The sequence below is a fragment of the Talpa occidentalis genome, unplaced genomic scaffold (genome assembly GCF_014898055.3).
Source record: "Talpa occidentalis isolate TD23 unplaced genomic scaffold, MPIMG_talOcc4v2.1, whole genome shotgun sequence".
NCBI classification, from domain to species: domain Eukaryota; kingdom Metazoa; phylum Chordata; class Mammalia; order Eulipotyphla; family Talpidae; genus Talpa; species Talpa occidentalis.
Genome location: NW_026555331.1, coordinates 127971269 through 127983768, shown reverse-complemented (window position 1 = coordinate 127983768; position 12500 = coordinate 127971269). Strand labels below are relative to the sequence as shown.

The 12500-nt window shown below is 32.1% G+C and overlaps 1 protein-coding gene across 4 annotated transcripts in view; it reads right to left on the bottom strand.

Moving 5' to 3' along the window:
- The window catches only part of FOXP2 (forkhead box P2), a 1127785-nt gene that overhangs the window by 44178 nt on the left and 1071107 nt on the right, over positions 1-12500 (bottom strand). For all 4 annotated transcript variants that reach the window (XM_054692568.1, XM_054692569.1, XM_054692570.1 and 1 more), the window contains 2 exons: positions 4559-4772; positions 2781-2885 (listed from right to left, as the gene is read on the bottom strand). In XM_054692568.1, coding sequence (XP_054548543.1) covers positions 2781-2885; positions 4559-4772 — 319 coding nt within the window. The remainder of the gene's footprint in view (positions 1-2780; positions 2886-4558; positions 4773-12500) is intronic.

The window sequence follows — 12500 nt, the reverse complement described above, 5'->3', positions numbered from 1 at the left end:
TCATTGATTTTGCAGAAAAACTACTTTGACATTGATGAGCTAGTAACAAAGAAATAGTATTAAATGCTTTTAGTGATCTAGGGAGATCCTCAATTAGTGGTTAGAAGAATGATTAGCTTCTCTCAACACCTACTTACAGTAAAACTCAAAAATTGTCCTAAACATCAGTTTAGTTTGGACTTTCTTCATCATCTTTTATTTTTCTGTTTTTCTCTCTGCTATTGCAATTAACAGTTTCTTAGTCTTATTTTTTTTTAATTCAACAGAAAAGAATACCACAATTGAATAGTAACAAATACATAAATAAGAATAAGAATATATATATATATCTGTTGTACATAAACAACTGTCTTCTGGTGGCTTTTCATTTGGTGTAGGGCAAAAGAGAAGAATTCTATCAGTTTGTTTCAGGATGTAATACGAGAAAGGGAATTTGGGACACAATGTATTTTCAACTATCCTTTTTTGTTTAACATATATATTGGCTAAATTTGAAACCAAAGTACAAGTTATTTGATACCAAAATAAAGTTGAAGTTATATATAATTTATTTCTAATGCATTTTACAAATAAAAATGCCACAATATTGTCTCAAAAAATTGGATATAAAATTTCAGGAAATGGATAAACAAGAAAACTGAGAGCTAAAAACCTTTCATAGCTTTTTCAATTGTCATATATTACACACTTCACCCCACTCCCAAAGATTCTCAGTTCTACTTCATAATTTCAAAAGGAAAGCAAAGTCTTCTTTCCAAGAAAATTTGTGGAAGTGCGGATGCCCATTTTCATTTCACTTTCCATGCAGAGACTAAATAAACTTTTTTTCCCCTGACCAACCAAAATGAATTAATTTTATACAATGTTTTACTTCTCTTCAAATTTCCCATACATTTTAAGAAAGGCAATGCTAGTATGGAAATGTTTGTAATATATTTTACTTTAGTACATTATACTGGCATTAGCTGTCCTAACAGAATTTATCACAGATCTTTGAGTTAGAGAATATAAAGCATATCATAACAAAAATGGACTGAAAGAAAGGCCTTAAAATATACTGTCATTATTTCTGTCATCCCTATAAAGTTAATGGGTTGGAAAAGTGGTCAGTCTTTGGAGCCAAAGTTGATATTTAATTGAAAGGAAATGCTTTTTTAATTGTAATTTCTTCAGTTTTTAAAAAACACTGGCATGAATATGAAAAAGAACTATGGAGGGTAATATGAGGGTTCAAATTCAATTGCTTGTTAGTAATAAAAATACAGAAATATTTGAAATGAATACAAATTCTCCTTTCTATGTGCTGCAGAGGAAATTATATTGAAGAAGAGATAAATGTATTTTCTTTAACACATATTTTGAATTTTGTCAGAAAGTACAACTTAGAGCAATAAAATGTAGGGTGACTGGTCTAGCCTTAAAGCTTAAATGACCATGCTTTAGAAATATCCACAATAATCTTCTAAATGATCTTAAAGATAAGTAATAATATAACATATTGATAATGAAGAATTTTGTAGTGATTAAAAGAATTGTTTGACCTTCCTATATTCTTTGTTTTAACGTATTATTGTGCTTAGCAAGAAAACTTTAACAAAGTTACTTAACATTTTAAATGCTCTCTTTGTTTAGAACAGTGTAATCAATTTTATACCCTCCAAAATAGTACCTGATAACTGTTTTGCTATCATAGGGCTGTTAATTTTCATTTAAGACCATTTGCAAAGGCCACAGTTAGAATATGAACCAAATTTTCTTTTAAATGGTCAGAAAGGAGAAAAGGTAAAAAATCCTTGTGGAAGTCTTACTGTAATTCAGCTATAAAGTTATTATGATGCCAAGTACTTGTGCCTTGTTGTTGAGGTGCTTTTGCTCTATACCCTGTAGTCTATCATTTGTAAACACATCTTTTTGATGTTTCTGCCAACATCCTGGCAACAAAGCAGTGCAATTTCAAATGAGCTAATTAACTTAATTGTTGATGAAGCATGAAACAGTTCATTCACCCTGTTAGCTGCTCCATGACAACATAAGAGTCTCAGTCTGTGAAGTTACTCATCTCCATAAACCCTATTTGTAGCCTTCTGTTTAGATCTCTTGTATATTGAAATTGTGAATGGAAAATATTTCATGAAAGATATATGTTCCTATTTGAAAAAGAGCCCTTTTAAGAATTAAAAAAAAAGTTATTACTGTATGAAGAAATTAAAGATAATTTATTTTTATTTTTTTAATCTAGAGAAAGTTTTTATTTTTAATCTAGAGAAGCCATGCGACCTATCATACGAACATATGCCTATAAGTGTATCTTTGTGATTCTGAAGAAGTAATTATTTATTAAAAATTTAGCAACTATTAGCTTTGATTTTTTAAATTTCTTGGTATTAAAGATACATATTAAATATTTATACTTATAAAGTTCACAATTAAAAATGACATGAAAAATGTGTGTTTAAAAATATATGTGACTTCTTACATAATTTTACTTGAATTTTTTGTTAAAATCTTGCAATTTAAGTGAATGCTACCAATAAGTTATTAATGACACTAAATTGTAGGGTAATACTTTTCACTCATAAAAAACCCTTTACTAGAAGTTTTATAAGATCTTATGAAAATGTAAAGATGAAGAGTTAACCTCCTTAGCATGACTTTGCTAACCCACTTGTTGAAACACAGAAAACTTAAGTGTGACTTATGAGAGACCTTTTTTCTCCTCCAGCTTTCTTTTATTTACACATACCAAAACTCCCATATAACCCAAAATGTAAAAAACCTACTTTAAAAACTGTCCAAAATCTTCACAAATGCTTTCACAGCCTGGCCATTTGCAAACTCCATGGCCATAGAGAGTGTGAGAGGCCCCAGTCTCCTCATGTGACGAGCTGTAGCAAAAGTAGCAAAAGAACTCGGCGTCAGATTCATCTCAAAAAGCCATAATCGTTGCAGGCTGCTAGTGCCTGTCAGGTTACGATCAGTGACAAACAGGTCAAAACAGGTCAATTCAGCTCAGAGCAGTCAGAAAAATTTAATCGTTCTATTGAATAGTTCAACTGCCAAGGCTAGATGATGTTCCAATTAGAGGAGAAATAGAGCCAAAGATGACTGTTAATAAAGGATGAAAAACTAAGAGGACTGTATAATATCATATGCTAATCCTGCCTTATGACCTTAATGTAACATTTACCTCTAAATAAAAAAATATACATTCATATGTATTCAAGTGAAAAAACCCCTCTTTTTAAAATAAAGTAATAGGACCATAACTATAAGCTATTTCAATCTTATTAAAGAAGATATGGACCTTTTGGAAGATTTATGTGTGAACCATATATATTTTCACTGTTTTGGCTGATTTAACAGAAATCATTAACTATATATTTCCACAATTATCAGACTTTTGATAAATGAGTATTCTACCAGACAGGGAGACCTTAGAGAAGACAACCAACTTATGAAATATATAATCAATTGAATCTCAATCAAAACCCCAGTGAGAGGCATACCTTTTTATAATAAAGAAGCTAACAAATTTTTTTTCATAACATTCAAATGAAGACCAGAAGGATCACAAAGAGCACTCTATTTTAAACTGTAATGCAATTAAACATATTTCTTTGAAAAATATTTGCCTGTGAGAAAGAGTTTGTTGCATCTAGGCAGCTATTCAAATCACGTAACAGAATATTTCCAATCTACTATACTTAATACAAAGCTTAGAGCTATACATCATAAGGACCTGAGTCACTCCAAGAATTTCTACGCTTATATTTAATCTTTAAAAAAGATTTTTGTTGGTGTTGAGTAATACTTTAATCTATACATTTCATGTACATTACTTTAAGGAATATGATTAAGTAGTCATAAGCCTGAATAAAAGGAGTAAATGGACATACATGGGTACTCCTTTTATAAAGGCAGTTTTTATATAAATAAAATAAAACATTGGTTGACAATTATACACATAATGTACTCACTTTTGGTAAATGAAGTAAAAAAATTTCTTTGTGAATTTGACTCAGACTTATATAGAAAGTCACTACCAAAACTTAATTTTATATACCGATAAATTACACTATGTCACATTACATAAAAGGCAAACCAGATCGTCTGTCTACTGGTTTATGATGCTCATGTTTATATGTTTATCTATTCTCTGGTTTCAAAGTACATGTTTGAAACACATAATAAGGGGGATATGTATACACCTTTAACTATTCAAACTGGTCCTGAGGTTAACAAATGCCCAAATATTCTCACAGCAACAAGTTAATTGCAAAATCTTAGTCATAAAAATATACTGAAATTGATTCCACATACATTTACTAAAACACAACTTTCTTCAGGAAAATTAATTATGTACATCAAAATAGATTCTTGTAATATGTATATTTATATGTGTATATATCATATCGTATATATTATAATCAAAAGTTCCAGTTTAATTTTTCCTCTACACATTTGCCCCTGTTACATACAAATCATTGTTTTCAGTTTTATCAGTGGTGAAAGTAACATTTGGCTATGATAAAGATAGAATAAATCTCATGAGATTTACCTGTCTCGCCTTGCATTTAGGACTGAAGACTGTCCATTCACTATGGAATGATGGGTTATTGGTGGTGATGCTTTGGAAGTGGTGGAGGAGGTAGTCGAGGAGGAATTGTTAGTAGTGAGATCTAGTCCTCCATGTTTAATGCCATTGTCTTCCATACTGTGAACTCCAGTAACTTCTTTCCATAACTGCTGAATCTCAGCAGGACTTAAGCCAGCTATAAAAGGAAAGAAAGCCCCACTAATAAAACAAGGTATAGTTCATATAATGAGCTTCGTGTATTACTGGATTAATGCCAACAATGATGTCACCAGCATAATTAATATACAATAATAAATCACTATACCATCAGTACCATAGCTTTTCTCTTGAATAATCAGTTATATGCTAAAGGCTAACAATTTGGGAATAGTACTGAGAATAATAGTATTAGAAATAATATTAAGAAATAATTACAAAACCCACATATGCTATTTGAAAATTAAACTATTCAACTTTTAACAGTAGCTTTTACTTATTGGTAGTATTAACCTTTATCTGTGAGGAACTGAAAGAAATACATTTGGAAATAAGACATATCAAAAGTAATGAGAAGAAAAAAATGAGGGTAAAACCACATCAGGGAAAAACCAGTAAACACTCAATTCGAAAGAATAATAGATTTGACAATTATCTGATTCTTTTCATCTTTCTTAGAGAGACAACTGACATAACTGAATTTCATTTTGAGGTCATGATGCCAATATGCTTACCCACATGGATCAATTCAGCAGATAATATTTAAATATTTAAAATTCTCCTTTATTTTAGGACTGATGGAATAAATCAACTACTCATTTAAAAAATCTTTTTAGTTTAGATTATGATTTACAAAGAATGAAAATGCAAACGCTAAACACAAACCTTTAGTTTTTAACTATAATTTTGAAATAAAGAATTGACAAACTAATACTTAAAGTATTTGACTTATAAAATAGTACTTTTATGTACCAAATAATGTACTTATATTTTTAATATATTTCATTAAAATCCTCACTATAATCCAATCACTGCACTGCACCTAAGCCAATTAATGGATAAGAAGACAACATGAAATAGAGGTAAAAAAATATACCCATCATCTCAAAGCTTACACATAATAAAGTTGTGATTTAAATTCAGTTACTATGATTTGAATGTCTTTGCTCTTAAAATATTATATTAAAACATGAAAATAACTGAATAGAAATATATACAGGAAAAAGTAGTTGTAATTATAATTGCTATAATTTATTGAACATTTACTACATTTTGGTGCTTGACCTAGTACTATGCATTCATAATCTCAGTTACTCTCACTTGAACTTAGGAATCACTACATTTTACAAACGAGGATATGGAGATTCTTAAGATTAAATATGTTGCTCCAAATCATCAAGCTCATAACCAGGTGACAAAATTGTTATCCTGTTGCTCCAAAATCTATGATTACTATGTTCACCTACAACATACAATATATAAGGATGGAAGTGCCAATCAAATTATCTCCACCCCAGTTCCGCCCCCCCTCCCCAGCCACCTTGAGATGCTATAGTGGTTCTGATCAATAGAGAGGCGAGTGGGGGTAAAGTAGAATGGAATATGCAGGGGAGATAGGGGGAAGATAACAGAATATGATAATGAGGAGTGCCATCTCACCCCTACCCCTGCAAGAAGAAAAATCATTCATCTAGACATAGTGATGAACCAACTTATGTGACACAAGAATCCTCACTGTTCTAAACATTAACTCTGGTCAAATTATTCATCACAATGGTAATCTTAAATTGTTATATCTGTCACATATCAGACAGATTGTTTTACTGAAAGCTATCATTTTAGTGATTCTGGCTCTTTGAGAATTTTTTTAGGGTTTTTTTTATTTTAACATTTATCATTTTTTTTACATTTTTTTAGAAAATATTTGCTTTCCCCCACCCCCTCAGATTGAGTCCGCATAGAATTTCCTTCCCCAAGGAACCCATGCACCTTGAGATTTTTAAGACATAGCCCTAGACTAAAGAGAAGACAGGGTAGCTCAGGTTTCCAAAGTTATTAAAAGTATTTCTCTGTAAAGATCATCAATTACTGCTTTAATTCTAGCTTGACTATAGGACTTTGGAACTTTCCAACTAACTTTTTGATTCCCTGTCAGAATGTGTTAGGTAACCTAAGAGTAAACTCCATTAGCAAATCCTTTTGTGTGATAGTGAGCAAGTCCACAGCCTCAGAGCTCACTTCATCTTTCTTGCTGCCTCTCTGCTCCACTTTCAACTCTTGCCTGGACCACTGCTACAGCTTTCTGATTTTTCCTACTTTTGCCTTGCCTTCATATAATTTACTCTTCACGGATTAGCCAAAAATTCTCTCTGGAAATGTAAATTAGACAACAGTGCTTCCCAGACAAACCCTCTAATTGTTTCAGAACACTTAGAAAAAAACAAAACAATACAAGAAAACAAAAAAGCAAACTTACTATGGCTTATGTGATGCTGGCATTTATTATTTGGCTCTTGCCTGCTTCTCTGGCCTCATCTACTGCTTTCTCTACATTTCATTCTGCTACCTTTGCCTTTTGTTGCTTCTCAAATGCATCAAGTATTTGTTCAGTTTCTAGAACGTACTTGTTTGTTCTCACAGGTTAGACCACTCTGCCAATCTTCCCACATTTTGTCCATTTTTTCAAAGTGTTCGAAGTCTGAGAGGTCTCTGATCACACTATCAACTACTGCCCCTTCCCATATTGCCTTTTGTCATTTCCTATTACCTCGGCTTGCTCTATTTTTCTTTACAGGATTCATCAGTTTCTCAAAGTATGTTATTTATTTGTTTTACTTGTTACCATTAGTCTCCCTCCATAAGCTTCACAGAAGTAGAGCATTTTTATTTTACGGTATATCTCCAATACCTAATACTGTGCTGATACATGCTCAAAAAATACTTGTTGATTCAATTGATTATAACAAATTCATACAGTTCGCAAAGAAGTCTTGGTTTCCTCATAAAAGTTCTGAGGCTCTTAAATTGCACTGCTATTCTGTAAAGCCAAAGTCTAAGAAATTATAAATGGTACTAGTTGATATAACAGATGGAGTAGCTAATAACATTTTATATCTTGGTTAAAGACTCATATGTTTTTAGAGACTATGCCAGTTAAAGATGTTATTAATAATTTAGTTTCAGATTTTATTAATAATTTACTTAACATAAGTATCTGCTTACCTTTTAAAAGTAGATTTCCATTATACTATTCATTTGCTTGAAAATTAGTGTTATCACCATGCTATCACAAAGATATGTTAACAGACACTAGGCACATAAACATTTGATGAATAAATAACCTGTTCGCTAGTCAAATAAAGATTCTTAATTAAAAGAATGAAATAATGTCTTTTTAAATATTATAGATAAGAGGTAGAAAATAAATGGGGTCAGAAAAAGGTCCTTTTAAGCAGAAGTGATTTTTAAGGGTGTCTGCATATGAGAATCGATTCGGGATATTTTAAAACTGCCAATGACCTGATCATAGCCCAAACCACTTAAATTACAGTTTATGGAGGAATCAGTAGTTTCTGAAGCTCCGCAGATGATTCCAATGTGCAGATAATCTGGGGGGGAAACTTCTAAGAAGTAAACTATCACACTGTTCATGAGACAAAGTTCCACATCTATAGTTTGCTGAGCTCTTTTCTATGAATGTAAAACTCTTTGTGAACATGAAACTAGCTAGTCAATTTTGTAAAATTTTGAGTTTTTTATGAATTTTGAAGTTTTGATGATTTGTAAGAATCACTTTAAATTATTTTCCAGGCAGTAACATGACACGTTCAGTGTGTTCTAAACTGTGTTTATGGTATAATACACTTCTAAATGCCATTAAAATAAGATAAGAAATCTATTGGGCTTTATTGTGGTGACTGATACATGGTAGCATATACAACAGTTCTGAGATACCTAGTAACAGAAAACTTGAGTTTTTTTTTAACTCAGCATTATACAAATATGTTTAAGGAAAAAAAAAACACAGCATTTTACAAAAAACATAACAATAACACTTAACTATTTCAGTTTTAAATATGAAGGATTTGGATTCATCAATTAATCTTCAGTCTGAGCTTTTCCCTTGAATTATAGGTTGCTTATTTGAAATCTCCATAAACCTTAATGGATTTCTTAGAGTTTACATTTTTAAAACTGAGCTTGTATTTACATACTCCCTATGGCCTGAACTCACTTCTATAATAGTTGCTTTGTCTTTTTTTTTTTTTTTGAACAGATATTCACAGAGTGTTTGTGATTTGTCAGTCACTTTCCTAATAAGTGCTTTATAGAAAAATAATCGAAAACTCTAGTCTAATATGATTATCATTACTACTATTATTTGATTTTAGAGTTGAGAACGGTGAGTTACAGAAAAGTAAAGTAACTTGCTATAGAGCTAATACACAGCAGTGCTCCCTCATATTTTCAGGTCATTACTCATGATACTTATACCCTTCCCAAGACTTCTCTGTGGGGCCATCATTACAAATTCAATTCCTCCCACTTGCTATTGTTGCTTAATATTTTTCCTATCCTTGCTTTTGCATTTTTCTCTTTAGCATTTGTCACTATATATTTTACTTAACTTATTTACTGTCTATCTTCTACACTAACTGTCAGATTTATGATGGCAAAGATAATTATCGGTTTTCTTCCCTGTTTCATCCCTCCTGCCTATAAGAGTGCCTGCAGTAATTACTTAGAGTTGTTCAATTGGGCAGAATGCTTGTGTACTGGCACACATAATCTGGTAATCGGTGGTCTAGACTATCATAAAATAATAGTCAATTTAAAACCTGAAATGAAGATCATTGAGTTTTCCGTAATAACTTATTTCAAAGATACATACATACAATATTACTGTCAAAAATGTTATAATTATGTGATTTAAAAATTCCATGACCACTAAATTTGAGAAACCTTATTCTACTTTGAGATGATGACGAGGATTGTTACTGGTCATTGCCAGTACTACAAATAAGCATTAAAATGTTTGTTTATTCCAGGAGTTGAATGCATAAAAGGACAAATTCCTAATAAAATTACATAGACTACTAAAGATAGAGCAATTAAACAGTAATTATTTAATTTAGTATTCAGAGTCTATGAAATAACTATGTGGAACCAAGTACTGTACTATGTTAATTAAAATTTGATGTTCACATCTAGATTTTACCTAAGGCACACAATGCTAAAATATGTCAGTTTACTTATTATTAAAAATTACATTAGCAGTTTTTTCAAACTCAAAACCAAAAGATTTTTAGTGCTCTTCCATTTTCTAAGTCCAGTTATTAATTTTCAATATTAAATATTTTTATGAATTATGATACAAAGTAAGTCTACTGTGAATTTCTAATTAACTTATTTGATAGTACTTTGCTTATTTTCCAGGGTATCTTATCATGTAAAGTAATAAAAATTATGGCAGAAGTATATTTTCATCATTTTTATATATTGTTGTGCCAATTTGATATTTAATAATTTGAATTACTGAAATACTACCACGTAATTTTCACTTTTCATTTGAAATTTTACATTTTGAAAAGATAGTTCACACATGTGGTCAACAAAACTGAATCACAGAGAAGGGTATACACCACAAAATTAAATTTTCTATCAGCCCTGACCTCTGGGTGCTCATTCTCCTCTCCAGAGACAATCATTGTAGTTTCTGGGGTGTCTCTTACAGATCTGTGTGTTCATTTGTGATTTGCCAAGCCTACCATATTATGGATTTATAGTTGACTACAGGCTTACTATACCCTGCAAGATTCATGTCCATTGTTAAAAGGTATTTTTCAAAGAAAGGTGCACTGAATATACATTTGGTCCATAACTGATTTACAGGAAGTAAATACATATATTGGGTGAAACCAAGCACAGTGGCAAATATTTCCACCAAAGAAGGGACTTCTGGGATACAGGAATACATCTACTATCAAAATGTTTCTACTATGATTTTAGAACTAAATTTTTAGTCTACAAAAATAATTTCTGGGCCTCCCCGGTGGCACAGCGGTTGAGCGCTCGGTTGTGAGGCTGCCTGCAGCCTTTGCAGCGCAGGTTCAATTCCCGGCCACCAGGTGAGGGTCCCACAAGGCGCGCAGACCTCTCCTGTTGCCCACTGCTCCTCTCAGCAGTGTATTTCGTCAGTCTGCCTGCTCTGCTCCCTGCTCTGGCTCTGGTGAATTCTCTCACCCTCCCGTGCTTCTGACTGTACCCAGTGCTTCTATAAATAAATAAATAAATAAATAAACCTTTTAAAAAAATAATTTCTCAGGTTATCTCATTATGAAACTTAAGTTGACATTCTGCTATTAGTCTCTCATTAAAATAAATAAATGCTTAATAGAAGTAAAAAAAAAAAGATAAATGGCCTAAATAGAATTAATGTATGCATGTTAGTTCAGTAAGTAACTTTACAACAATTATAATTATAATTAACAACCCAATTAATAAAATCAATTAGATTAATAAAATTAATTAATCAATAAAATTAATTAGTGATTTGATCTCCATTTTTCTATTTTGTTTACATTTTTCTCAATAACTAACCCAATAATTCAATCTTTTCCCATGTACTCAATCACTTATAAGTTACATACTGAAAATGAACATCATTCAGAGGTAACTTTGCAAAGTTTTATTTAATTTTTTAAAAATTTATTTATTTATGCATACAAGAACTGGGGTACAGGCCAGAGGTGTGGGGGGTGAAAGGATTCACCAGAGACAGAGTGGGAAACAGAACAGGCATACTGACTGAAATACACTGCTGAGGGTAATAGCAGACGAGACAGGAGAGTCTGCTGCACCATGTGGGTCAGCTCCCTGGCTGGTCTGGGGACTGAACTCGTGCTGCAGAGGCTGCAGATAACTTCATAGTGCTATGCTTAACCCCTTGTGCCACCAGGGAGGCCCTGCAAAGTTTTATTTTTGCAATAATAAATGGACACTTAAACTTCAACTCACTGATGGAGTTTCAGTATGTGAAATTCCTTCCAACTTATAAATTGAAAACCTACTGGTATTTGACAGGGAGTACTATGATGGTAACAATACTATGATGGCTAACAGTACTATGATGATATGCACTGTTCATATTGCTGGTGCTGGTATCCTGATTAGATACAACATTTTGTATGCAAGCATATGATTGCAGATTAAGCATAAGATCAAGGATGTCAGAAATGGTGCTGAAGGAGGCATAGGGCTATTTAGATTTCTATAAGCAGGAAATGAAGTCAAGAACAAACAATGGTTTTGTCTGAATACTGAGGTCAAAGACAAACTTCAGCACATTTCTAACTCAGCATAAAGAATATTATTATATTTTATTTCTAAAGATTTCTTTTTGGGGGGCCTCCCTGGTGGTGCAAGGGGTTAAATCTCAGCACTATGAAGCTATAGGCAGCCACTGCAGCACAAGATTGATCTGGCCAGGCAGCTAACCCACATTGTGCAGCAGACCTCTCCTGTCTCACCCGCTGCTCCCTTCAGCATTGTATTTTAGTCAGTCTGCTTGTTCTGCTCCTGACTCTCTGTCTCTGGTGAATCCTCTCACTGCCCCCGTACCTGTGGCCTACACTTCAGCTCTTGTATGCATAAATAAATAAAATAAATCTTTAAAAAATAAAGAGATATATGTTTTTTTATTATTATTCAACTTAATTCTCCAATCCCAAGCTCTACAAGTTTTTTCAAAATAGAGCTGGCTGCATAGCTAGCAATCCCTGATTGGCCTTTCAGATTGGAAATAAAAATAAAAATAACATTTATAAATTTTAAAATATGTAAAAAGCTGGAATAAAGTAAAGTATTTACCACTATGTTTTGGTCTGTAAAGTGATAGTAAACCTATGAATATAGTATATATTATAAT